At 53.2% G+C, this 27652-nt stretch overlaps 1 protein-coding gene across 40 annotated transcripts in view; it reads right to left on the bottom strand.

The window, feature by feature from the left end:
* Positions 1-13249: 13249 nt before the first annotated feature.
* The window catches only part of LOC101066428 (receptor-type tyrosine-protein phosphatase delta), a 185460-nt gene continuing 171057 nt past the window's right edge, over positions 13250-27652 (bottom strand). For 24 of the 40 annotated variants that reach the window (XM_029840574.1, XM_029840580.1, XM_029840577.1 and 21 more), the window contains 13 exons: positions 27009-27050; positions 26420-26517; positions 25415-25538; positions 23520-23695; positions 22687-22806; positions 22456-22610; positions 19122-19407; positions 18387-18565; positions 18173-18299; positions 17719-17844; positions 16373-16527; positions 16085-16220; positions 13250-15912 (listed from right to left, as the gene is read on the bottom strand). In XM_029840574.1, the coding sequence (XP_029696434.1) occupies positions 15844-15912; positions 16085-16220; positions 16373-16527; positions 17719-17844; positions 18173-18299; positions 18387-18565; positions 19122-19407; positions 22456-22610; positions 22687-22806; positions 23520-23695; positions 25415-25538; positions 26420-26517; positions 27009-27050 (1793 nt within the window). In that variant the 3' untranslated portion in view covers positions 13250-15843. The remainder of the gene's footprint in view (positions 15913-16084; positions 16221-16372; positions 16528-17718; positions 17845-18172; positions 18300-18386; positions 18566-19121; positions 19408-22455; positions 22611-22686; positions 22807-23519; positions 23696-25414; positions 25539-26419; positions 26518-27008; positions 27051-27652) is intronic. The other 16 variants (XM_029840588.1, XM_029840592.1, XM_029840590.1 and 13 more) reach the window with 1 other exon arrangement.

Here is a 27652-nt window from a genome sequence, read left to right as displayed (position 1 = left end):
CTCCGCGTCCTCATCAGCCGTTCCCTCTTTTAATCACTTGATTCGATCCAAAAATGTTTGTTTACCACCTGAATTTGGACTGTCGGATGTTTCCGGATGTGATGAAGGTCGGTCCTGAATCATAACGACAAAGTGGAGGAAGGAGAAACTTCTGGAAGTTCCGCTGCCTCCTGCGTCAGCATCACCCATCCAGCTAATCCCGTGTCCTCCAGCAGGACGGCGGTAGTGGATCTGTTGTTCCCATTTGGGTTGTCTTCATCGTGGTCTTCATGTTGCCTGAGCTGCCGGTTGCCATCACAACCACTGGAAATGTTGTTGCCACAAGTGTTTTCTGGTCGGGTGGAACGTGTAAATGTAATATTCACATGGACGGTGATGAAAGGGTCACTGTAACGTACTCCGTGTGTGTGTGTGTGTGTGTGTGTGTGTGTGTGTGTGTGTGTGTGTGAGCAGTTCAGAGATGTAACTGGAGTTGACTGGAAGACCCAATAAACTGCGGGAAGCACAAAACAAATAATTCCACCCCGTTGCCGAAGCAACCGCGAGTCCAGGCCGACCCAGACTTTCCCATGACGTAAGCGTGTCCCTGCCGCTGAAGGACATCTGTGGTCGGCCGCGAATATGCCTGTGATGTCATCGTAGGCATATTAGCGCCGTAACCACGGTTTGGAGAGCTGGCCCGTGAGGTCACCCCTCCCATATTTCCGGAACGACGTCGCTGCTGCTGCCAAACCTGCTGCACCTTCCCAGAGCTTCACACGCGCTCGCCGACCCGGCGGCGATCTCGTCCCACTCGTTCCGTCTCAAAGAGCGTCTAAAACGGGACCACCCAGGTGTCCACACGTGCTCCCGCAGCGTCGAACCGTCCATGATTCAGTGCAGCTGCGGAAGAAGTGTGGGAATTAATGGGCGCCGTTGGCCCGAGTCCTCCGCAGCCTGACAGCCGACACGGTTACGGCTCACGAGAGGCAGAGCCACCGCGTCGGCGTCGGCTTATGAGAAAAAGACAAACGTTGTGCGGGGAGCGTCGGGATGGGAGCCGCCGTTTTCATTACTTTGGTTTATCGGCTCAATAGTCGCCTCCTCTCCCTCTGCTGAACGACCCCTTGATTTGCTCCGCTCGCACCTGCAACAATTCATTAAAAATGAAGGGGAGAAGCAACAGGGCAGGAGAGAGAGGAAGATCTGCTCCGAGACGTGTGAACCTCAGAGTCTCTGGGGTTCTTGGCCCGGCGAAGGCAACGGGAACAATCCCGAGGCTTCCTTTACGATCGCCCTGGTTTCCGTTTTTTCTGCGGGAAGCTGCTTCCGTCCATAACGGAAGCGGCGATTTTCTCGTCGAGAGCGAATTCGGCGGCAATTAAAGTTTTCGAGTGACCTAAGTTCTGCGGTTGGTGCCTTTGAACCGGCGAACGTGGTCCCAACCGCTCCACGGTTGCTTTTTGGTGCTTCGGAGTCGTTTGGAAGCGGCTGCGTTGGGTCTTTATGGGCCTCCAGAAGCGCTGTTGCGTTTAAGTGTTATTCCAGAAAGGCTGATTCATGGAAAAGTCACGGAAGGTGGGGGAAACACGGTGCTTTCTCACTTTGAAGTTCGCTCCTGAAGTTTATTTGGCAGAAAAAATACCTCCTGTTTTTCTCCTGGATGCCCTTTTGGATTCAAACCTGCCAACCAACCACGGATACCGTGAGAGCCGGAACATTTTCCCTGTTTTACTTGGGTGGCGGTTATTCCAGCGCTCCTCCGTCATCTGTGGCAAAACAAGACCCCCCCTCAGTGAATAAGCCTGCAATTTCAGAGCAGCGACGGTGCGTTTTAGATGTTTTTGTTTGCTTTATCCTTCCCATTTGCAGCATTATGAGAGAAGAAAAATCTATAGTGGGGCTTTTGAATAGCTCAGTAATGAGGAGGAGGAATCAATCATGCTTTGAATGGAGGCCCGCCGCAACAGCGAGAATATAAAGTCACGCTCGTATATCCCACAGTTTCAGCTCGCTGTGTCCTTTTTAATGTCTCCCGAGTTTACAGCCGCCTCCGGTGCTGCCGGACCGCCTGATTTAAATCCCCTTTTTTTTTTTATTCCTCGCCCGTCGGGACGCGACAGTAGAGATACCCAAGCTAGCCCGCGCCGTCTGAGCCATAAACATACCATAATTGCACCGCTAATTTTGTGCGTAGCATGGGAGGCGATGCAAGCCGTCCATCCAACTATCAATCCACCTATCATGTCACCGCGCGGCGGTTGGGACGTGCGGGGTATTATTACGTATGCTGCATAATTTGGCGTAATTAAAGGAAGCACAAGTACTGTAATTAATGTCACTTGTCAAACTGTGAAAGGCGGACGGGAAATAACGTTTCCCTGCGGTTTGAGACCTTTAGAATCAGGAGCTTCCTGATTGATATCAAGTGACCTTTAGCGCACGCAGTTGATTCGGAGGATGATTGAAAATCGTTGGCGGAGGCCGGAACTGTTCGGTTTTATCAGCGATCACATTAAGGGACGTGTAGCGGTGCGAGTTCTGGCTTTGGGTCCCGTTGGGTTCTGAACGGCACGGTGCGACACGGCCCCCCCGTTGGGGACACGGCGCAGCCAAAAGTGCAGCGCGCCGTTTGTATTCTGAGGCTTAAGGAGAGCGCGCTAACACTGACTGAGCGCAAGCATAGCAACAGTTGCCGGGGAGGGAAAGGCGGCCTTGCTCTGTGATTTAGCATAGCAGCGTTATCAACAACGAGCACAACTTATCTTAAATGCACCGACTCCCCGGACAGCCATAGCCCCCCCCCCCAACTCCCGAGTCTGTTCCTGCACCGGATTTTCCAGGAAAGGATGTGAACAGCAGTGGACCGCGGCGTCTCTGGACGCATCCGGATTAAAAGTCAAATCGACGCTGAAAACAGGAGGTGTCTGTTATTGGTTTTCCTGCTCCAGAACAAACAGGTGGGAATGCTGGGAATAGGATCAAGCAGTCTGTTTTATGTGGAAATGAAATAATTGAACTCCCGTCCTTTAGAACTGTGAAATGACGCTTGATTCAACGTTTCCAATAAAAATCCCAGTTCTGTTGGTTCAACGTTGACAATAATATTTGGATATTTCAGGCTGGACAGATCCGAGACCAGAGGAGCCCAGGATAAATCGGCTCAGGGTTCCTCAAAAGCCTGATTGATGGTGTTTTAGCATGCATCGCTAACTACCCTGGGCTAGCAGTGCAACCACATATTGACCCAGTCAACGTTTGTTCCATCCCCGTCTCGCCGATCCCGCTGTAACAGCCCTTGAGCTGCACTCCGATCTGGAAGATACTTGGAGTGACTGTTTTCCCACACTGGCTTTATTTTCCAAAGCCACCTGCTGGGTTCAATGTGGGAATACTGAGCTGCTCTATCAGGAAGTTGCAGCGGTAGTAAATCAATAGATGATCTAATGTGCTTTTTTTCTAACCAGCCCACATGGGATCTATTTCCTCTCAACATTAATAATACTCCGAAGCATTAAGGCATGCAGCGAAAGCAGATGTATTCTTCCTCGGGCTGATTCAACTTGTAAGCATTTCCTCTCTGGAGCCCCCCCCCAGTCCTGAGGCAAAGCATGATTACCCGATTTTAATGAGATTTTTAATGTGATTTCTTTTTCTTTTTTTTTTACCCCTGCTCGACCGTCCCAGCCATCGCTCCTGCGCAGTGCTTAACGCTCACGCTCCCAACACGTGCGCATATTTGGCCTTCCCTCCTCTCAGCTAAAGGTCTGTTTGTTAGCTTTTAGCCTCTGCGCGGCTCTGACTTTCCTCTGGGAAAGGAAATGAGGTAGGTGAGCAATCTTGAAGCTACATCTGAATCCATTTAGGGTTTATGGCGGCGCTAGCATCGCTCGGAGGGCTGCGATACGTGCTCGCCTGTCCCGTGTCTCAACAACGTGAGGGTGCGACATCCCCGGACGACTCCTTCAAACATTCAGGCGTCTTGGATTCCTGAAATCCTGAGGAGACCAAAGTCAAAGAACCTCTTCCTGGTTCGTCTTTGTTGCTGCTGGAATGAGAGGAGGTGAGAAGTTTGGAGCAGCAGCGCGGAGTTGGCCTGAGACGTGTGGCCGGACCACACGGACGTCCACAAACCAGTTTGTGTAACAGGATTCCTTCAGCCGGGCCGCCAAGACTTTGTTTACCTGGAGGTTAGCACATGCCTCTTCGCGTCCCGCCTTCCCGAGGCTCCGTTCCCTCAACTTTCCGGGGTCACGGAGCGTAATAAAGCACGTGTCATCCCGAATAACAGTGAGGGATGACAGAGCCTTGGCGCCCTCCCTCACATTCTCGGCGAGGATTTGGCCAAAACGATGACCTCATAGGGCAAAGTGCCCGGTTCCCCCCGCTGTAATTGTTCTGCCTTCTCGTTTACCTTCCCCAGTTCCCACTGCTCAGGCAGCAGCTGTTCTCCATCCAGTCTGGAACCCAGGATTTCCTGTAGCTGGTGTGAGATGGATGGTGACCATATGCGTGTCAAACCGCGGCAATAAAAGTCACAGGCTTTGAATTTATTGTCTTAAGATGCTCCATCAGTCAGCAGCGGTGATGTAGCGCAGTTACTGAAGGTGTGACGTAAGAACGTGCATCATGTCATCTTCAGCGGTCTCCCGAGGGCCTGAATAAACAGCAGAGCCGCCCGACCGCAACCTGACATTAGCTGCTTTAGCGTTATTAGAAACAGAAGCGTCGCTAAAGTCGCGCTGTCGCTGAGCAAAGCGCCCGTTCAAACCTTCTGACGTTGTCAGAAATCCAATTTAGGTTTGTTTTAGTTTCCATTTTCACATGTTTTTCGTCTGGATCCTAAATCGGCTGTAAAAACCACCGTTTTGGTTTGATCGTTTCCAGTAACTGTCCCCAGGCGAACGGCCGACTTAAAAGGATCCATAGCGGAGCAAATGTTTGGATTTGCCGCTCATATTAGCAGCTAGCTTAACTGAACAGCGTATAGTGGAAAACTTTACAAGTTGTCAACTTAGCTGAATCTCATGTGAAGCAACTTGAAATCTTAACGCTGCTAACCACATGAGCTAGCATTAGTTGCTCCTCATCTGGAAGAAATCAGGTCGCAAAATTACATTTTATGATAGTTTTTGTCAACATAATTAACAGTCAATGAATGAAGCAACCCGGATCGCTGCCAAGACGACGGCAGGACACGTTGCCTGAGGCTGGTGGACAAATCCACGCTGGCGTTTGTATATTTATCACAATTCTCTGTCGCTCAGACTGACGCTAACGCCGACGTTTGGCTAAATATAGCGCGGGAACCCGTGCGAGGGAACGAGTGTCTCAAAGAAAAGTGCAGCCGGTCTAGGTTGGCGAGATCCTTCCTAAAGTTTCTGAAAGTCAGATGGCAGAAAGGATTGTGACGGGGACGGTGACGAGTCCCGAGCAGCCCTGACGGGAGACATCCTGGATGGGTTTTTCTCCTCGGCTCCAAGCCTCCATTTATTACCTCTGCCAGTCGCAGCAGCTCTTTCTGCCTCGCTACCCTCCATTCCTGCTCATAAAATAGTAAAAGAGTCACTTTTACTGATGGTAAAGCCAATATATTAATATTTCTTATTAACATTTTGAAACACGCAGTGCTTTAGTCTTGAAATATTGCTGGGGAGTCTTTTAAAAATGTAGTTTCTGGGGGGGAGTCGAGGCTCTTTACCCCAGAGGGTTTCTGGGAGCTGTCGTAACACGACTCGGGATACATCTGCAGCCCATCTGTGGAATAAATAGAGATAAGATGAGGATGTGACTTTCCCGGCCCCTGGTCTTAAAGGGTCGGGCCAACGGGGGGACAGGAGGACACTCTGCACAGATGTTACCAGCTGCTTCCAGTTCAAACCAATGCCGGGTTTTCCTGGAGCCGGAAGCAGAGAAAAGGTTATAAAGCGTTGGGCCGATGGCTGAGCCGAGGAATCGTCACCCGTCTTCAGACGCTTGTGTCCCAGCTGTTGTCTCATAATCCAACATCTGAGTTTAAGCGCTGCTCTCATCCCGCTAGCAAGAAGCGACATGGCTTCAAAGTTCCCATTGTTGGGATCAAGCGTTCCTCATTGCGTTCCTCAGCTGCTCTTTTTGGCCCCAGCGTTTCTACTTTTAACTCTAATTTCCATCTGCTTGTGAAGACGGCGATATCGTCCCAACGCCAAGCGGGAGGCGCGTTTCCGGGTCCTAATCCACACGATCCGGCATCGCTCACCAGGCAGTGTGGGGGGAGGTGGAGTTGCCGTCACAATCTGTAAAATCAAATCCTATTAGGGCGCCAGAAACGAGAAGAGGGTCATCGGTCCCGCCTCTGCCCACGCTGAGACCTCGGCAGAGGACCAGTTAAAAACGGGAAAACACACCCGGCACCTCCACTCCAGAGCAGCTCCGTCCTGGAATGAAGATGGCCGCTCTTCAGGTTGACCTCGTCTCGGCGACGGCCTGACTCAGCAGTATCGAGCTGCATGAGCTCAGCTAGCAATCCTCTAACACGTTCAGTCCATTGACCTCTGGTTTTTGTATGAGCTCATCCTCCAGATATGGGCCACGAGGGCTGAGAGCCCCTCTTTGATTGGTCGTTTGCTTTGTGGTAAGTTAATGTGTGGTGGCGAAGCGAATCTAAGTGCTCAATTTATAAGTATGCTAACGTAAGCTAACTGTCCTCCATGATGGCAATGGGGTTTGGAGTTGAAGAGCCCAACCGCACGTGCAGAAAGTCATTCAAGAATGTGTTTATATGGACCCACAAAACCAAATTCTGTCCCCAAAGTCCACACAAAGCTACAAGCTAACGTTAGGTAACGCTGCATTTAACATCCTGCGCTTTTCCTGTGAATAGGAGAAATTTGTTGTCTGAATTCTAACACAATTAGCACAATCGAAGCTAGCTCATCGGGCAGAGAACGTGCATGAAAGCTAATTCAAACAGTCCCTGGATGAATGCCGAGGGAGCGCACGAGGGTGTCGCTAGCTGTTGCTGGGTGGTTTAACAGAATAAACGCTTTATAGGACACAAAGTGTCGCTGCCTGGAATTCTCCTCAAGGCCGGACAATTAATAGGAAAGAAACTGTGCTAATCAAGCCATAAAGAGATTATGACTCGCGTGCATGTTAACGTTGAGTTCGAAGTTCGGCGTCTCGTGTTTGCTTTGTTTAACAAGGTCAGATGATGTCACACTGGCAGGACGGCGGTTTCCACATCATTTCGAAACGTAGCGCTACCTCAGTGCAGCTTTGAATCCAAAGGGCAACAAATTGTTCTTGGAAGCAACGCGTGGCAGTTAAGTTTTCCGGGCTCATCCCACATGGATACAGCTGATATTAGCATGTTTCCCGATTTTTCCTTAAGATCAGATTCATATCTGATCAAACTCACTTCCTACTCCGTTTCCCTGCTAGCAAACCCAGGATGAACATTAGCATTGTATGCACGGGCCCGAGGGAACGTCATCAAGAACGTGGTTGAGACCGCTCTTGATTGGTGGCTGTAGAGCCACCAGGTGTCGCTGTTTCTGCTCATACTGAGCACGTCTCGATTGAAGTTAGCCACCGTCAAAGTGGTGCTAGCTCTCCTTCTGCTTCCATCTCATTCTCGCCGCCATATTCCCACCCGGTCCAGGTTATGCTCGGCGATTAGTCTGGACATAAAAAAGCGAAGAGGGTCGCCCGAACGGTCAAGTGGGCACAGCAGTGATGGATGAAGTGAATTGAGTGACGCTTCTCCCCCGCCCAGACATTAACCCGCACCCATCCACGCTTCTCTCAGGCTGACACTTCAATTAGGCTAATCCTGCGTGCATACATGCGCCGCACTCCTCCTCTCTGCTGCTGCATCACAAATACAGAAGCTTTTCCCGTGACAGAGGAGAGAATCCAGAGTGATCGCTCCCACTTCCAGGCAGAAACCCAGCTGCCACGCAGGGGGGGGGTGGGGGTGGTGGTGGGCGGCAGCCCAGAGATGCCAAAGCAGGAAAAATGGGAGCGGAGGCTAAATTTTCCCCGCTGTGTGTTTCCCCATATTCCACTCTACTGCAAGCTGTTGACAGAACAAATATCTCTGGTGCTCCTGCAGAGGCGGCATCTGTCCCGGTTGGGGGTCTCGAGCGCCTTGCTTGCCGCGAGGCACCGGAGTGGGCCGCCGCTTCCACCAGAACACCCATCATTTCACAATTCTTTGCCGTCGCCGCCGTGAAGCCTACAGAGAAGGAGAAGGTCGCGTCTGAGGGCCGGCTGGCCCCCAACCATTCAGGCTAGCTTGCCTCAAATTAGGCCCACCAGAATGTGTGTGCCCACGCCAGTTTTTATAATAGCCTACTGCTACCTGAATGTGGCTAGCATGCTAATGTTGCCAAAGAGCTCCGGCAGACCTCCGACTGTCCTGACAGAACAGGTGGTCCGGCACAGACTATTTGTTGGTTGTGATCCTGAAACTCCTGGAGGGGCTGAACACCATCTGCGTGTGGATGTTCCGTGCGGTGACAAATAGTCGACACCTGACAAGCCGGGACGAGAACCGGCTGCGACGGTGGCGGGGGGGAGACGTTATGAGCGGTAACGAGGGGAAAATGTCACACACGGATCCAAAGTTGAAAGTTTTCACAAACGGATCTGTCGGAGTTAGAGTGATATCGGCCAGCTGAGGCTCCGGCCGGGAACAACTGGTCCCGAGGAACCGGGAAAACCGTCAATTGTTTATATCTTGGTGCTAGTTTCTCTTCATCCAAACCTCCCGGAAGGTCTTCTGTCGATCTGTAATCTCCAGTGACGCTCTAGCACCTCCTCCCCTCCTCCTCCTCCTGCTCCCTGCGGCGGTACACCAGGACATGGAAGCCACCGGTGGGAATACTGTAGTTAATCTCTGCTAGTTAAATGTTCCTGTACGGCCCTGAGCTGTAGCTAGCAAGCGTCCCTTCCTGTTCGTGTCCTCTGGGGGAAACTAGGAGACGTACATTTGTATGCGTTAAGACCTGTTTGGGGGTTTGTTTTAAAGCTTGTTTTGTATTAAATATTCATGAATCTGCTGCCACTGACAGGATCGCTCACAGGTAGCGCGCTAGCTCTTTAATGTAGCATGGCCCGGGTTAGCCTCGACTTTGGGGGGGGACGGATCCAAGAGAACGGATCCATTTGATATTGGAGTTGGTGACAAGATTATAAGAAAATAAAGCCTGCGAAACCACAGAGAACAATGAATTAGCCATATACAGACGTGGGGGTCAGGTCTTCTGCTAATATCGTCATCCTGAGGGGACGCACTGATAGCGGTTGCTACGCTAACATGCTTTCAAAGCCATTTTAGACAGGAGAGCAGTAACAATCAGGGTCTCTGGACCTTTTGACGGTGAATTATTGGACATAAGAGACGATCATTTCACGTCAAAGCTGATTTTTAACGGCGCGGCAGAACCAAACGGACGGCGTCTGCGTACAGTCGGAGGAGCCCCCGTAAAGAAGCGGAATGTGCCTCGGAGCAGAACTGCGTATCAACTGGAAATTATATCCACCCTGACAGTGGGATGACTTCCAGCCGCTGAAGCAAAAATACGAAGACTGGGGAGGAGAGGAGGGGGCATTTCATTTCATGACAGCTCATTTTAATTACACACCCCGCCACCGCCGCCGCCGCCGCCTCCTTCCCGATTTGCTTAAAACCACATTAGGCCACGGCATTAAAGTTCGAACTCCCACCTCCTCCACGTTTCAGCCATTATGTGCGGGAAGCTGAATTTTCCCATTACAGTCCGTTAGTCACAGCCACTCTGCCGTTCGCGCAGGAGTTTTATCGTCGGGCCGCGTTTATGTCAGAGCGGCGGCGGCGCCGCGGGAGCCGCTATCGGCTCCGGCGTCTCCTGAGCCGGGGTGGCCACGGGCCCAGAACCATTCAAATAGGCAAAGAGTGCTGATGTGTCCCGTTTACCTGCCGGTAATGGATTTGTTTGTGTGTCCCCCTCCACTGTCTCATAGGAATATTGGAGTGTGTGTGTGTGTGTGTGTGTGTGTGTGTGTGGGGGGGGGGTCCATTCACGTTTTGCTAACCTGGCCATATATTTTGATTAGGGAATGAAGTCCTCGGTAGAGCTGCAGCCAGAATAATTGACACCGCGTCCTCTGAGGTCAGGGAAAATAGAGCCCCGGTTCTTATCCCAGCGGGCCGCAGGCAGCACATGGAAAAATTGGTGCTGAGCAGGAAGCTGAAGGTGTATTATTGCTTTAGGTTACAACCAATATGTCGCGGGGCTCGTAAATTATATTTTCAGGTGGGTTTTGTCGGCTTGACAGGAGAATTGATGTGGCTTCAAATAACCTGGATATCGTACGTGTTTCCTGATGTTTGTCGGGTCCGGAAGGTCAGCGGTCCAAAGGGTTGGTTTGACTTTTGTTGATGTGGGGACAAAAACAGGGAGAGAGACTTCCGGAATTAGCATGTCTGCTGAGGAGATTAGTTTAGCTCTTCTCTTTCAGCAAGATTACGCCCACGCTAATGACAGATTAGCTTAAATGTTCGACCTGACTCGGATCTATTGAGTTTCAGAGGTGACGTCGTCTGTCCGTCTCCGAGGCGGCGGCGGGATGTGGAACCCATCGGGAATCACAGCGCTTCCAAACACGGAAGCCACGTTTCTTGTCCTCGTCCACGAATCAGTTCCCGGCGGTGTCCTGGTGCGTGTCCGCTCCCGGGCGAACGAGGCGCGTGGCGGCGGAGCGAAGGTGCAGCAGATGGTGGATCTGCACGAGTTCTGATGACAGGGATGTTGAGAAGATGCCGAGCGGGAGGGGGGGGGGGGGTTTAACCTCCAGAGGTTCTCGCACTGCGGCAGCCGTCGGCTCAGGCTGGATTTTTCCGCCCTGCCTCCAGTCATCAGTCACGGTTTTCCGCCTTCCCCGTTCGCTTCGCTTTGCTCTCGCTCGGCTCCCGTCAGCTGACTCCTTCTCAGAGATCTCAGGTGATAACGAGCTCCGAACACCCCGACCGCGTCGATCAGATCGCTCGGCTTTACCGGAGCCGCCTCTGTCGTCTGTCCTCCCCTCGCCGTCTCGTATTTAAAGGTCGGACCGTCCCGACGTGTTTGAACCGGCTAATGTGATGAACGGCCGAGTCGGCGTAGCGTGCACGGTGGCGTGGGCTCTCGTCTGGAGCGAGGAGCCTCCTCCACTTACATCTTGACTTCAGCATCCTGCTGCCTTGACCTGGCCTCAGCTTTGAGCTGGGCTTAGACCCTTTGGTTCAGTCACTCGTGAAATGTTGGCGCTAAACGCGCCTTTATTTACTTTGCAATTAAGTCATTGAGGGAAAAACCGTTGGACCTGAAAATGTCATTTTCAGTTAGGCGCTCCGAGCCGCCTGGCTTGGTTTTCACCGCGGTTATTTTTGTGCCGCCGCCGTTTAAAGATGAAAACTGGGTGACTGAGATCTGAGATGGTGACTGAGATCAAGTCTGATTTGGAACGAGGAGGTTGGTGATGCCGACAAGCTTTGATCCCAGAAAGAAAGAAATCCAAACGAGCTTCGGGAAAGACTGTTTAAGTTTGTTCGCTCTCGCTTTCTATATGTTAGCAACTTTGACCCAAAGGTTAGCAGGTGGATTCTGATCTAAAAGATCCCTCTCCACCTCCTGGGGCGGTTTGGTTCCGTTTATTAAGGTGCAAACTGGTCCTCATTGGAGCTGAAGGGTTCTAGGGACCGTTTAGTTCAAAGGGAGCCAATTGCTGTTTACAAACAACTGTTTTTTTTGTTTTTTTTAACAAACTACGAGCTAACATGTCGTGCTGCTACCATCAGCCATCCCACACACCTCAACAGTGGAATCCGATGGAAGGGGTTCCGTCCCAAATCGTACTGGACCGTAAAGTGTTTTAGGCCCGGCAGCAGAAGCTGTCGGTACCGGCGCTCATCTCTGTAGCTGTGCAGAGGGAATTACCCATGGTGCATAGCGCTGGCACAGAAGATCTCCCTGGTGGTAAATAAAGCATGTGAGGGGTTCTGGTCTGGAAGAGGGGCGACTTGTTTGACCTTTGACCTCCCAGCTCGGGCAGCGCAGCCACGTTTGAGTCTGGTAGCTTCTCGGAGCTCCCGCAAGGTTTTTATTTCACGTAGGAATTCTTCTCCGGAGGATTAAATCGATCTTTTGTCTTTGAATTCCAGAGCACGTCTAAAGCAAAGCGGATTTCTCCTCAGCAAATCATTGAACGGTAATAATAGTAGTAGCCTGAGTAATTACGTCCCTCTGCTCGATCCTTCACAAGTGTGAGAAACATTTCAGTTTAGAGTCGTGCTGGGTGACGCTCGGAGAAGCAGGTCGGCTGGTTTTAGTGTTAGGGTCAGGTCAGGTCCTCTGAGGACAGGTGTGGGACGTTGCAACACACGCCTGTTTCTGGTTACACGCTGGTTGCTAGTTGCTGCCAGTTGTTGCTAGTTGCTGCCTGTTGTTGCTAGTTGCTGCCTGTTGTTAGCAGTTGCTGCCTGTTGTTGCTAGTTGCTGCCAGTTGTTAGCATTTGCTGCCAGTTGTTGCTAGTTGCTGCCTGTTGTTGCTAGTTGCTGCCTGTTGTTAGCAGTTGCTGCCTGTTGTTGCTAGTTGCTGCCAGTTGTTAGCATTTGCTGCCAGTTGTTAGCATTTGCTGCCAGTTGTTAGCAGTTGCTGACAGTTGTTAGCAGTTGCTGCCTGTTGTTAGCAGTTGCAGCCAGTTGTTAGCAGTTGCTGCCTGTTGTTAGCAGTTGCAGCCAGTTGCAGCCAGTTGCTGCCTGTTGTTAGCAGTTGCAGCCAGTTGCTGCCAGTTGTTAGCAGTTGCAGCCAGTTGCTGCCAGTTGTTAGCAGTTGCTGCCAGTTGTTAGCAGTTGCTGCCGGTTGTTAGCAGTTGTTGCCAGTTGTTTACGTTCCTGTCGGGGTTTCAGCCCATCACCCCTGAGGAGCGGACTGGTTTCCCCGTAGCAACCAGCAGCAACGAGGAGGCGGCGAGCGCTCGAGGGAGTGGAGTGCGTGAGGACGCCTCAGAAGACGGTGGTGACTGAGGAGCGGCAACTGTTGACGCCTTTGTGTTGCATATTTGATCACTTTTCCGCTCCGAACGCGATCCCATCTTTAGCTGTCAAACGTTCCCTCCGTGATTCATCGTTCGCCGCAGAAAAGAACAGAAAGATGAAAATCGGCTTCCATCCGGCAGAGCAGCGCCGCCCGGCCCAGCAGGGGGTAGAACGGCCCCACCAGTCTTCTGCCGTCAGCCAGACGGAGCGAAGCAAGCGAAACGCCGTTTATAACACTGACATTTTTTAATAGAATTCATTTATAACAAATGGAACTTGTGTCAGAAAAGAACTGATTTTCATACAGACTTCTTTCTCCACCAATGAGACCTAAGTAAGAAAATAAAAAGCACTCCTTTCATTCAGGAAAACAGTTTACGCTTACAACTAATCGGAGGTAATTGTATGATCTTTTTAACAAGCCTTTTTTTGTTGTTTTTCTTTTTTACAATTCCATTATTTAGTTCAGTCTATGCATCCAGACGAGATATAGAGAGCAGAGAACACAACGTTTATTCTGTTAATGACACTCCAAGCTTGGATGGCAAAGCCACGAGAACAGATGTCGGGGGGGGGGCGGGGGCGGGGGCGGATTCTTCTGAAGTGGTCTGCTGGAGTAACCATGGCATCCGACGGACGCTCTTTTCCCCTTTTTTTTGTCTTTTCTGGAGTTGGTAGCTTTTGTGTTATTTACATACACACAAAGTGAACGTTGAAGGAGATTTTTTTTTTTTTTTTTTTTGTTTTGTTTCATCGATGGGTTCAAGTAATAATTGTTATTGGGTCTAGAATCAATAGGGCAGTGCATAGTACAAAGATAGAGAAAGTGCAAATCCTCCGGCCGGGCCGGCGCCGGCCCGTCTGCAACATTTCACCATGCACGTGAGAACGGAAAAGCGCGGAGATGAGGGAACGCCGACGCGAGCTAACAGCACTTTCACATCTGCAAATCAGGACCAAAGTGAGAGACGGATGATTGACGGGGAAAGAAAGCGCCTGGAATGCACATCCACGGAGCCGTCGGAGGGCGGAGCAGCGGGGACGGAACCAACGCTCCGGTCTGAGGGGGGGGAGGAACCAGGCGCCGGTTGTCGGGCTAGCGGCATTCCTGATGTCTACGGGGGTGAAGGAGCCACCTCGGACCGGATGGACAGGTGGGCGTCGGCCTCCCGCGGTCCTGCCACCTCCCCGACTCTCGTAAATTAAAATCTCTTCCGTATTTCCGGACAGTTTCCTCCTGCCGAGCGCAGCCCTAAAGCCTGTTTTACATCAGCCACAGTAAGGCCACTAAAACGGAAAAGACGCGTGCTGTGGAACGTTGTCTTTGCATATATAATCTGGTGTGAAGGATGGACACTCAAGGTAACTAAAGCGGTATGCTAAATGCTAGCTTCCTCTGTGATGCGCTACGACCGTAAATGAAATGTTATAAAAACAGCATAAATATAAGGCACTCTAAATGTAGAACGGAGAACAGAATGTCGTTACCGCGGCGCGTCCGAAGGAACCGCGACAGCGTGACGTCTTTGTACTTTGCCCTATTGTGTGACGTGGCGGCGGGAGCCGACCTCTGAGGTCCAGAGGTCAAACGAACGCAGCGGCGACGCGTGAGCGGCACCCGACGCCCCCCCGCGCCTCGCTGGGAGGGGGCGGGGCCACAGCCACGGGATGAACGAGTGACAAGTCCACGTGAAACCCGATCTATAAACACATTTATTGCACGATTAAGGATGCACGGAATTTTTTTTCCCTACTGAAAAATCCCTTCTATTCCCACTGACGGCACAAACTTCTCCACCTTTCATATATATATATTTGAATAATAAATTACCTCCTATAGCAATAAATGCAGAATCGTATACTTTAATATATATCTGATAAACATATATCTGTAAAGATCTCATCCAATTCATCGTGTTCTCTCTGACATGGAAGAACGAAGATAATCGGTAGCAGCAACTTCATACTCTGCTCGTCCCTGTTGATTCCACAAAGCCCCAGGTCGTCGTACGGGAGGAATTAAGTCGCCACGTTTGCCCTCGTGGACAAAACAACACAGACGGGAAAGCAAAAGAATCGTTTTTGGCGGCGCGCGCGGCGGCGCCGTGCAACCAAACCAGGGGGAACGCGAAGCCAAGGTAGAAAAACAAAGGAATCAGCCGACTCTGCGAAACGGCGTTGAAAGAGTTCTGCCGTTTAAAAAAGACCGTTTATGTCCGAGCCGCTCGCCTCCCGGCGCTCCGCCCGCGTAAAAAAAACAACCGCGTGATGACGTCGTGAGGAACTCGATGGTTTTCTCTGCTGGACGATGAAGATGACGATGAAGATCAAAGGGTGTTTATTCATGATGACGGCGACTCCGTCCTCTTCTGATGAGTCGTCGGAGTGAACTTGATTGTGAAAATTTTTCTTTACAATGTGCACTGAGTTTGTGCCCCCCCCCCCCCCCCCCCGGGTTCCGTGTGCCTCCTGTGCGTCCCAGAATTGTTCGTAATCACCGATGCGTTCTGATGATGTCGGGTTGTTTCGGGTCCGTGAGCCCCGGAATGAATCCTCGAAGCCAACGGGAAAGGGTAATTCCGTACAACGCTTCAACAGTCAGGATCCCCCCTCGCTTCCGAGGGGTCGGGAAATACTTGGTCCTCCGGGAATCATCTTTTTCATTTTTTGACGAGTCATGTGTCGCACATCCAACACTTAATGAGTTGCTAGCAAGGAGTTAAGAGTACTTTCTCAAGCGGGAATTTATGGCTCAGAAGAGAGGCTCGCTGGGGTTTCCGTCCAGAGGGCCCTCCGCTTTTGTCTCCCAGGACCGCGTCTTTTACGTTGCATAGTGGTCGAAGCTTCCCAGATACTCCAAGCCAGCTCTGTAGCAGAATTGGTATTGATCCTGCGGAGAGAGAGAAACGCGAGTTAGCTGTCCCGAGTCGCCCCGTCTCAAGGTTTCCCCCAGGGAAACCAGCCGTGAGGCGAAGCCCCGCCCCTGACGCGGGACAGCGCCAACCGTCGCGAGGTTCCGAACTTCCCGCGGAGAGCAGGGAGGAGACGATGGGAATGCTCACCTCGGTCTGCACCATGGCCGGTCGCTGTGTCCGCAGCATCTTCACCGTCTGAAAGATGTCCACCACGCCCTCGTATCTCATCCGCTCCAGGACGATGCTGAGGGTGATGAAGACCCCGGTTCTGCCGACGCCCGCGCTGCGAAGGAGAGCACAGAGGTCATCGGAGGTCGGGTGCTGGGGACCGTCGCGCTCCAGGCTCAGGCCGCCCAGCGGCCTCAGCGTTTACCTTCTGCTAGCGCTAGCGTCACGCTGTCTTTTTGCTAGCATGGCGACGAGGGCGCGACTCACCTACAGTGGACCGAGATGGGCCCGTCCTGGCCGAACTGCTCCTTCGTTTTATGCACTTGACCGATGAAGTCGATGAAGCCCTCTCCTGACTTGGGCACTCCTTGTTCGGGCCAGTCGGTGAACTGGAACTGCCGTACCGTCCGCGACTGCCCGTCCTGGAAACAGAGGGACGTCCCAACAGTTGATAAGGGGGGAGGGGGGGGCGAACTCATGGCCCCCGCACCGGCGGCTGATGAGGAACGAGGCTGAGATGATCATGGTCACCTGACAGGCCTCTGTCACCCCACTGGGTCATGCTCTCCTCTCCTCTCCTCTCCTCTCCCTCTCCTCTCTTCTCCTCCTCTCCTCTTCTCCTCCTCTCCCTTCTCCTCCTCTCCTCTCCTCCCCTCTCCTCTCTTCTCCTCCTCTCCTCTTCTCCTCCTCTCCCTTCTCCTCCTCTCCTCTCCTCCCCTCTCCTCTCTTCTCCTCCTCCTCTTCCTCTCCCCTCCTCTCCCTCTCCTCTCTTCTCCTCCTCTCCTCTTCTCCTCCTCTCCCTTCTCCTCCTCTCCTCTTCCCTCCTCTCCTCTCCTGTCCTCTCCTCTTCCCTCCTCTCCTCTCCTGTCCTCTCCTCTTCCCTCCTCTCCTCTCCTGTCCTCTCCTCTCCCCCTCCTCCTTCCCCCTCTCCTCTCCTCTCCCTCTCCTCTTCCCCCCTCTCCTCTCCTCTACCTCTCCTCTCCTCCCCTCCTCTCCTTCTCCCTCTCCTCTTCCCTCCTTCTCCTCTCCTCTCCCCCTCCTCTCCTCTCCTCTCCCTCTCCTCTCCTCCCCTCCTCTCCTCTCCCTCTCCTCTTCCCTCCTTCTCCTCTCCTCTCCTCCTCTCCTCTCCTCTCCCTCTCCTCCCCCTCCCTCTCCTCCCCCCTCCCTCTCCTCTCCTCTCCTCTCCTCGTTGCTGTTGGACCTGAGCGGAGGAAACGTTCCCAGCGAGGATGCTAATTCCTTTGATGTGCTGCTCTTTCCTGGTTTACTCTGAGGATGAGCAACACTTAAGTGATATTGTTCCCCCTGATAAGAGCGGCCGCTGAAGAGTCGGAGTAACAAGCACGACAAAGACGGCAGCGTGCACCATTCATCTGCCGCCAGCCTTTGATGGAATTAAAAAAGTCTACATGTTTGTTTTGATTAATGCATCGATGAGGCACCAACCCCCGGAAAATTGTTTTGCACTTGGGGCCTCGGTTGGATTGGAACCAAAAGTTGACCCGGCGCCAGAATATTCCGTTAAAATCCAGCCGACTCGGCACTTCTGCTCGTTTGATTCATTCTGTTATTCACTTTGGTTTTCACGGAATTCCCTTGGAAACGTTTCTTACCCTGGCGTCGGTCACTTTGAACTCTCTCAGGATGTACTGGGGCATGTTGTACTCGGCCATCGGGTCGACCACGAAGTACTGGTACCGGGCCGAGCGCTCCGCCGGCCAGTACTGGTGGCATTTTTCCTGTTGGTGAAACAAAATGAATTAGCTTTATTTTCTCTCCTCATGTGGACAGAATCAAGGAGGGAAATCTGGCAGCCGTGACCTCAGTGCTCACGTTGTGTATGAGAACCTGCTGTTGAAACGGAAAACAACTGTTGCCATGGTTACATGGGTAGCTGTCAGGCAGGAAATGGCGCCTACTTGTATAGCTGGAAAACTGGTTTAATCTGGCTTACGCTGAGGAGCTAAAAGAGCAGCCGTTTTTAAAAGAAGCTAGCTTGATGCTAACCCACAGCGAGGCGGCCACGACTCGACCGGTCGGACTTTGCCTCCCGGGGGTCCGACTTACCCGGCCCATTTCTCTGAGCTTGGTTAGCATGACGACGATGGTGGAGTTGTGCTCCCAGAGCATCCTCCAGAAGTCCTCCGTGGTCTCCGCTAGCGGTCCCTGCGTGGCGATGTAGGCTTTCTGCTGCCTGTCGGAAAACATTCCGGTTCCCAACATGAAGGGATTCCTGACGTGACGTTGCGTCCCGATGCCCGAGCATCAACCCGGGACTCACCTGTACCCGTCGATGAAACTGCCGTTGATGTAGTCGGAGCCCTCCACGCCCCGGATGGGCTGCAGGCACACGCGCGTGGACTCGTACGGCATGATGTTGACCAGCCGGTTCTTGAACTTGTTGCAGGGCAGGTTGGCGCTGATGAATCGTGACGTGTGGGCTTTAGTGTTGGCTAAACGCTGCGGCGACACACACGGACACACGGTGAGCTGGAGAGCGTGCACGGGGGGGGGGGCGTCTAACAACTGATTACTCCTGCGGCTTCCTTCGGGGGAGGGGTAATGACATGATGATGAAAGGACGGGAAATTGATATCTGAGCGAGCTTCAAGTGGACAGACCGGGGGTGCAGGCGGACCTGGTTAGCATGTTTTAGTGGAATCAGCATCCATCCGCAGCAAGAACAGAGCGGCGTGACTAGAAAGGCGATAGCTCGCATGTAGCACCGGGGGGGGGGGGGCAACTTTAAACACAAGCTCCTGATGCAACGTATGTTGCCCAAGTGCCCCTGGCAACTGTCCTGTGGGGGGGGACCTGTGTTTTCTGTTTCATGTGAACCAAGAACCCTTCACATGAGAGAACCAGAGGGGTTTGGGGAGCGGGGGGGGGGGACCACAGGCCCCACAGGCCCCACAGGCCCCACAGGCCCCACAGGCCCCAGGCTGTCTGGGGAGCCTGGTGGGAACAGAAAAGACTTTCCCTGGGCGGGTGATCCGGGCCGTCGGCGCACGCTTACCTTAAACTCCAGCTCCATGCCGGTGACGTTTTCTCCGCCCTCTATCTGCGTCAGTTTCTGGATGTAGGCGTAGAGGTTCCTGGCCGGCACTTCGGTGGTGCCGCAGTTGACGGCCTCCAGCAGGGCGTCGTGGATGAACACGTACTGGTCCTCCGTCTGCACCATGTAGTTGCGCTGGGCGCGCATGAGCGTCACGTGGCCGTAGATGTCCACCGTCTTCTCGTGCTTGATCCGCTCCAGCATGGCGTCGATCACGATGAAGCAGCCCGTGCGCCCCACCCCCGCGCTGCGGTCAGAGGGGACACAGACGGGCGGGTGAGGCAACAATCAGCTGGGTCGGGGTAAACACTGGTGCATGATGGGACTTGTAGTGCGTTTAAGGTGAAGTGTCTCTGAACGCAGGGGGGCCGAGGGGGTTGACGCTCTGATCCGGACCCACCTGCACTCCGGAACTCTGAGCTCATCACTTATGCAACCCCCCCCCCCCCCCCCCCCCCCGCACATGTGGAAAAAACACAGGCGCAAATTTTTTCGAGGGTTTTGTTAATGTGGCAACTTATGAGGAGCGCAGCTGGCTTCAATTTATGCCGTTACATTAGCGGCGCGGCGGATGAACAAGAGCGTTGGAGGGGGCCCTGAAAGGCAGGCCTCTCGATTAAGATTCACATCAGCACCTTTTATATTCATGAGTAAAAATGGAGAAGATAAAAGCACGCGCGAGGGGGGGGGGGGGGCAGCTTTTCGGAGCAGTTAAGGCTACGGCGTGCAAACACCCTCCGCTTTTCTCTTTCCTGACAACGTCGTTACGGTGGCAAATCTTTTTGGCGAGCCCTCCTCCCACCCCCCCCAAAAAAACCAGCGTGCTGACAGGTCCTCGCCCGGCGCTCCAGAGTAAATAGGTTATTCAATCCATTAAGCCGACATGCCTACGAGGTGCGAGGCTCGCTCCCGCGCCGCCTCCTTCTGATGGAGCATTTGTTTTTCATTTGCTTTGGGGGGGGGGGGCCGAGAAAGGGGGAGTAAAGTTGGTCCCCGGGGGCCGCGGCTGCCTAATGTGCCGTGGTGCACGGCTGCAAATGGAGTAAAGACGCGCACGGGAGTCGCTGGCTTTAACAAATTATCAGCTGATCGTGTAAAAATGGCCGACGTGGGCGGAGTCAGACTGAACTTGAAGCTCCACGCCGCCGCCGGGCTCCAGCAAAATGTGCGTTTGACTGGGGAGTGGGGGGGGGGGGGGGGGGCGGTTCCTGGGGAGATGTGAAAGCCTCTGAGGGATATGTGAAGGATGGATCTCTTCCAGGTCGTGGAACACCTGGAAGAGGGACGCGGGATCTCGGAATCCTTCCCGGCTGTGGCCAAAAGAGCCCAACATGGAAGAGCGATGACCTGCGAGACAGGAAGCGACGGGAAGAGGAGGGCGCTGGCCACCTTCCTCTCTCCTGGACCACTGGAAAAGGCTCGGACCCTGGCTGGATTCTATTTTTGGCAGGTGGCTCTGAACGCTTAAAGGAGGCGGTTGAGGAATCCGTCGGAACGTTGGTCAGGAATGGGGGGGGTCGCTGGCAGCCCGGCCGCACTAATGACCTGACAACGCCTTCTCCGGCCCAGCTGCTTTGGACGTCCACACACATTAAGTGTCAGACTAATACGCTTCCCGGGAGTTTGGGGAATTGCAGACGGGCGCGAGGATGCAGTGTGAAATCCAGCTGAAACCGGTCCCGGGAAGATAAAACCGGAGCGCCGGTGAAAGCAATTACATATGTATTGTTCGCAGATATGTAGCTGTCAGCTAACCTGTCAACCCGGCGGCCGCCATTGCTGCACCCCCACTGCGTGGCGGCGCTGTTCACCGGAGCGCGGCCGGGAAGAGCCAACGGGATTCTGATGAGCCACAAACCAGGACGAGGTCATAGCGAGGCGGCAGCGGCGCCTGCCAGGGAATTGGGCACAGTGGTTCGTTCCACGTGTTCCGTCTTCCTGGCAGCGACGCAGCGCCAGGCTAGCTGATGCTAGCTTAGTCCGTAGTGAAGCTTCTGACTCCGCCCTGTTTTCTCATTAATTACAGCCGTGTGGTGATAAACGGGGCCACATATGAGCGACCTTTGACCTCTGTCGCCGTCTGTAAGCTGCTCTCTAGGCCTCTAACGAGGAGGAGAAGGCAGGTGACAGCAGCTGGAGACAGCCGGGGAACTGGCCCGGTCTGATTGATGGATAAATGAACTGGTCTTATCTCATCTGTGGCTCCGTGTCGAATCGGAAATCTTTGTCCCAAATCCTCTTAAAAGCTGTCGGCTCGGCCGGATCGATGGGAACGCGTTCAGACAAGTCAAATTAGGAGAAACCTCCGCAGTTTCCCGTGTTTCCGATGAAATCGAGGTCGGGCTGATCCGCTTGGTGCTCAACTCGGAGCCTCTTTTGACACTTTTCCGACAGAAAATGGAAGGAAAAGGCCCCAAATATTTGTGTTTTTCATGTTTAAGAGCCGTCTCCTTTCTAATTGGATGCTTTAAACATGCCTCCGCTCCTGAGGGTTTATTTTTATGTCCACAAGCTGCCCGGCAAATTAATCAACTGTTAATTACAGGCAACAAAAGTTTATTTCTTCCCCGTCTGCTTTTATCTGGACATTTTTCATCTGCAGCCGCTCCGGCGCTGTTTTGCCAGTCAAAGATTGGCTGCGTATTAAAAAAGAAACGGTCAAACAGGAATCTCAAAGGCTTTGCCAGCTTAGAAATGACGCTATCTGATTGGGAGCCAGAGGAATTAAAAGCCCCCATCGGCAAAACGACATTAATTCCTCGGTTCATTGTAAAAAGTCAGGATTTTCAATTTGAAGCGATTCGGCAGCTCGCTCTAATTAACTCCAGCATGTTGGAATTCTAATTCTTCGCTAATCCCTCTTTTGCCTTTTTTTTTGTCACTTCCTGACACGGGTTTGTGTATATTACACTCTTTTAGCCGCCTTCACGGGGACCCGCCGAGTTCTGCCGGAGACACAAGTCACATCTGCAGGAAGCAAAGTTGGCTGGAAAACTATGACGCAACCCTGATGGGGGGGGGGGGGGGGGGGGGGGGGCTGAGGCAACTCGTTATAGCTGAGGAAGAGTGTGTGTGTGTGTGTGTGTGTGTGTGTGAGGACAAGCTGCTTTCTCTCTTGTCGTCTTTATGCTGTGATGTTTATTTGAATGGATTTCTTGTGTTTTTTCCCCTCTGCCCCCGTAAACTCCGGCTAACTCCAGCTAACTCCGGCTAACTCCAGCTAACTCCGGCCTGTCCTCGTCTTTCCTGCGCGTTCATGTATTCATCCTGAGGACCCTGTCCTGTGGTTTCTCACCTGCAGTGCACCACCATGGGCCCCGCGTCCGGAGGGTTGCAGGCCTTCACCCGCCTGAGGAAGGCCAGGAACAGGGTGGGGTGCTCGGGCACCCCGTGGTCCGGCCAGGCCGTGAACTGGAACTGCCGGACCTCCCTCTTCTCGCTGGAGCCGTTCTGGTGGTGGAGACGGAGAACAGGTTAGTGGTCGGCCTCAGACCCGGCGCAGCGTGTGTGGACAGAAGCTCCGCACCTTAAACAGCGCGAAGGTCCTGACGCAGTAGGTGGCCAGCTCCACCGTGTCCAGCAGCGTCACCTGGATGAGGCCGTAGGTGTCCGTCCCTCTGGTGGGCCAGTACTGGTCACATTTCACCTGCAGGGGAGACAAATGTTGCCCTGACGTGAGCTTCTTGGTCCGTTTTAGACGAATAAGCTGTGGCATCGCAACATCCCAGCAGTTGTGGAGGAGGACCGCTGAGATACTCCTAAAATTATAACGCTAACTCCACAAAACTGCAGCAATTAGCATGCTAATGTGAAAAGCTAAGAAAACATTTTTGTGCTTTCATGGTTTTCCTGCAGATCTTTGAATTTATACATAAAAAAAATCTATCAAAATGAATAATATAAACAGGAAAACAGACTGTTTGAAGATAAGAGTCGTCTGTTTTCCATTTAGAAGCAGCGGTACGAATTTATTTGCGTTGCAGATCGTGCCGATAAAGAGGGGAAACTGCTTTCTGGACTGAGTCAGCGCGAATGCTAACGCGCTGGTCAATCTCTGCCTTCGCACCGTGAAGGTCAGCAGCTTGTGTGCGAGTCAGCTGTCACGCGTTTAGCGGGGAAATTAAAGGAGCGGTTTGAGCGCTCGCGGCGGCGTCCTGAGGGGTCTGATCCTCGAGTGGAGCCTGGAATTCCCCATTTTCCCCAAGTTCTGCCACCTTGTACACTAACCCTAACCCTAAATATTATTGTTAACCAGTCAAGGCTGCTAATAGATGCTGAGTGTTAGCGCTAGCTCAAGCTAGTTTATAATGAATTGACTTTAGCACGTCTGGGTGGAGCTGACGGTGACGGCGTGCGTACCCTCGACCTCTCCTCCAGTTTGGTCATCATGACGATGTTGGCGCTCCTCTGCTCCCAGATCATCCTCCAGAACTCCCCGAACGTCTCCGGCAGCGCCCCCTGGGTGGCGATGTAGGCGTTCTGCTTTCTGTAGCCGTCGATGTAGTTGGCATTGACGTAGTCGCTTCCCGGGATTCCTAAAGGGGGATTGAGCGACAGCATCCCACACATGTGAGGCTAGCATTAGCTTCCTTTTAGCCTCTCCCCGGATCCAGGGGCGTCGTGTTTGCTATCAACGGCGTCCCTCCGCCGTATCTGCAAACTGCCACGCTGATAAAAGCCCGAGTGTGTGGTCCAGAGAGAAACAAACCGACGGGAAAAACTAGCAAAACGCCCCCCTCCCAGCGTTCCCTTTGCTCCCACCAAATGAAAGCTGCAGCTGCCTTTTCGCGTCCCAGCCGATGCTTCAGGACTGGCAGTCGAGGGGCTTCGTGCACACATGGTGGCCCAAGATAAGTCTCATCTGCATGGACGCCACGTATCAGAGGATCCCCCCCCCCCACCCCCCACCACCACCACCTCTCCTTCACTCGCAGGTAACTTGTTCAGGAGGAAAAAAAGGAGAGAAAATGAGATGCAAACATAAAATACCCAGAACGGGGCTTTTTTCCTCTCCGCCTCGCCCGTCTCTTCCCGCCGATATTGTCCGCGCTGCCAGGCGCCGCTACATTACCGTGATGGACAAGGGATGAGCGCAATTAAGCCCACTGTATTTCAAAGTGAGAGGCAACACGGCGAGAGGAAGACATCAGTGTGGTTTAATGAGAAGGTGGACGCCGCAAATGGATTCTGCCTTTATGTGCTCCGTCACTCAGGATTTATGGAAAACAAATGCTGCACCGGGGAAAAGCAGAACCAGTTCAGACGGCAGCACGCCGCTGCTTTGGACCGCTTGGAACCGGACAGCGTTCCGGATCAATGTCAAAACCTTCAGTGGAAACGGGAGGGGGCATCTACGTTAGCAGCTAGCCACGCTACTAGCATGCATAAATACTGGTTTTAGAGGTGAAAAGTGACCAGTAACCTCTGCATCAGTGTGTGACGACCATCTAAACGGCTAGCTTAGCTCGTAGCCTGACTACGCAGATGCAGATGTCTGATGCAGCCGCCAGCTGAGGGTTTAAATCCCCCAGATCCCTCCAAATCTCTCTGAATCTGGAAACGCTGCAGCTGTCTTCAGGTTCTGATGTCAAACCCCACAAATCCCTCATTGTTCATCAAATCCAATCAGAGTGAACAATAGCGGCGTGTCCGGCCAGACGGACGCGCGCCAGACGGAGCGCAGGAAGTGCCTCGTGGCCCCCTGGCTCACGCTTCCTGCTCGCTGCAGGACCAAAGCTGCAATATGGCGGCGCAGGTGTGTTTCCGTGGGCGGCTCATGAAGCAGCACAGCTGTGTCGGGGGGGGGGGGGGTTCTGCTCGTGCCACATTAGCAGTTATTACTCTGTTTATTTTACTTGAGCCTCGCTGGAGCGGCTGAACGGTTAATTAAAGATCTCCGTGTGCGTTTGAGCACTTTCTCCTCCAGCAAACTGGCCAAGCAGCGGGGGGGGGGGGGGTCTGAGAGGGCCCGGACCGTGCGGCGGCCTCAACGATGTCAGCGCCGCTTCCTGTCGTCGTCCGTGTTGCTGACTGCAGAATCGCCACTTTTTAATGAGACTCTGCCGACATTGAATCGACTCTGCTGAATTTAAATCTCTCTTTTAAATCCAAATTGGATGCGTGCGTCAGCATCTGAGGGAAAATTGCCTTTTTCTAAAGCTTCGGCGGCGGCTAACGCGGGCTAACGCGGGCGCGCCTTTCAACCGCACGGCGAGGTCCCGCCGAGGCGGCCCAGATGTGGGTGGGCGTCGTACCGTCGATAGCGGAGAGCAAGACTCTGGAGTGGTCGTAGGCGATGACGTTGGCGTAGCGGTTCTTGGGTTTGTTGACCTCCAGGTTGGAGTGCTCCCACGTGAACTGCTGCCCCGGGTCGATGGACTGTGGAGCAGAAGAAGACGCGTCGTTACTCCGCCAACATTCATCTGCATTTACATATTCTGGACTAGCGGCACCGTCAGCGCATGAAGTCGTTAAATACGCAAGAAAATGGCAGCCAGATCCACGTCAGGTCCCCGCTCACGGACTGGAGCCCACGTGGCGCCCGCGGCGGCGCGGAGCTCCGTCTAAGTCGACACTTTTAGTGCGATAAATCCAGCTGAGAGAAGACCGGCGGCCCACGAGAGGCTCTTTATCAGGACCAACAGATGAGATGTTCAGCGTTTCCTTCCGTATCGCTCAGACTTTAAGCTAATTCCTAGCGGCGGGCGCACATTTAGTCTTCCTCTTCAGGATATTTGAAGTGTCGCTGCGCTTCTCTCACCTCCGTCACGCCGTGGACGAGCCGCCGTTTGCCCCCCCTGAGCCTTGACCTCGTCGCCCCCTCAGAGGGTCGCCCCTCCAGGAGAGTCCTGCCGCCACAGACCCGTCTACGCCGCGCTAACAGGACCGAGCTCCGCTGCGTTAAGGGCACTTGTGTTTTAAGGGCTTCTGCGAGTCTAATCGCCCCCAGAGCAGATATCAGTGACGGCCGCGTCCCCCGAGGCCGCAGCGCGACACTTCAGAGCCAGACTTGAACTTGAGTGCGGCGCTGTTATCTTGCTGGACGGGTATCGGGGCGGCTGCAGCCTTTCGATGCTCCAGTCTCGGGCTTTATTAGCTGGATATTAACCGCGTTTGTTCTCTCAGCCGCTCTGACGTCTGGAGGCAACGCTAGCAGCACCCAGAGCCGTTAGCCTCTAACCCGATTAGGGCTAACATTTAGCAGATGTGAGACCAAGGCTAGCCGTGTTAGCCACACACCAGGGGAATCTGGCGCTTACTTCATATTCCTGGGAAAACTTGAGGTTGTCGTTGGCCTTCAGGCGCTCCAGATGATCCGCCAGTTCTGTCACGGGGATGGGAGGGTGGCTGGTCATGCCTGTCAATCAGAGGGACAGCAGGTCAGTGGTCATCTCCTGAGAGAGCGGCAGACCAAGCACAGGCCACAGCCGATCAGGAGATAAGCAGCGCGTGTGCTTGACAGGAGGGATGGAAGAGTGGCTCGTTAGGCTAGTTCGTTCACTCAAAGCAGCGGCCATGCTCGGAGAGAGGAGATGGACACAGAAGCCAATGAGAAGCCACCGGGACCCCCCCTGCGGGGAGAGAAGGAGCGTTACTGGCACGCACGATGGGCGGTTAGCGTGATGGTCAGTAGAGGAGCACAGACATCCCAAATCAGGACTGGAAATGTTAGGCCGGGTGACGACGTCTGCTTTGAGTGGTGACGCGCTCGTGTCAAACTCCGCCCCCTGTGATGGCGCAGCGGCGTTAGATGAGGATGGGAGGTGCCAGACGAGGCGGAAACATGTCAACAGGAGGGAATCGAAGGCTACCGGAAACATGACAAATGCATAATCGAGAGCAACTAACTTGACAAATGGAGGTTACTGGGGTGACTGGAGGCACCTGAACCTGTGGAGGAAACGGCGCGTGTGATTAAATACGTTGCAGATGTTCAGAGCAATGTGATGGCGACTTTTCTTCACGACAACAGGAGGAAGGCGGCGGGGGCTAGCGATGAGCCAGGTGTTTATCAATGGAACATTCATTAGCGACATGCTAGAAGCTCGGCTAGGTCACAGAACTAAAACAGGCAGGCCGGGGATGCTAACGACGCCGCGGAAAGCTTCAGGTTTAAACTCTGATGTTTGCTTCATGTCCCCCCCCCCCCCCCCCCCCCCCCCGGTTTGATTTTCTCCGCTGGCGTTAGCCAAGTGGGCATTAGCTAATGGAAGCCGAGCCTCATTTTCTCGCCCACTCTGGCGTCTCGGTGGAGACGGTGGAGGGGGTTTGGATGGCGGCACCCACCACTCAAAGCCCATTTTCACCACTGGGGGACAATGAAGGTGCCAATTCCACGCTGTGGCCACCAAGCACCCTCCAGATGAAATTGTCCGCTGGGGGTTAAATAGGTGAAAGACGAGGTGGTGATTTTTGGGGGGGGGGGGTTGTAGAGGTGGGCTGGTGTCGAAGTGCTAAAATAAATGTTTGATCCTTTTCAAACACTGAAAGAG

This window comes from Takifugu rubripes, chromosome 8 (assembly GCF_901000725.2).
Source record: "Takifugu rubripes chromosome 8, fTakRub1.2, whole genome shotgun sequence".
Lineage (NCBI taxonomy): Eukaryota > Metazoa > Chordata > Actinopteri > Tetraodontiformes > Tetraodontidae > Takifugu > Takifugu rubripes.
The sequence above is the reverse complement of the archived record's forward strand: the minus strand, read 5'-3'. Positions and strand labels throughout refer to the sequence as shown.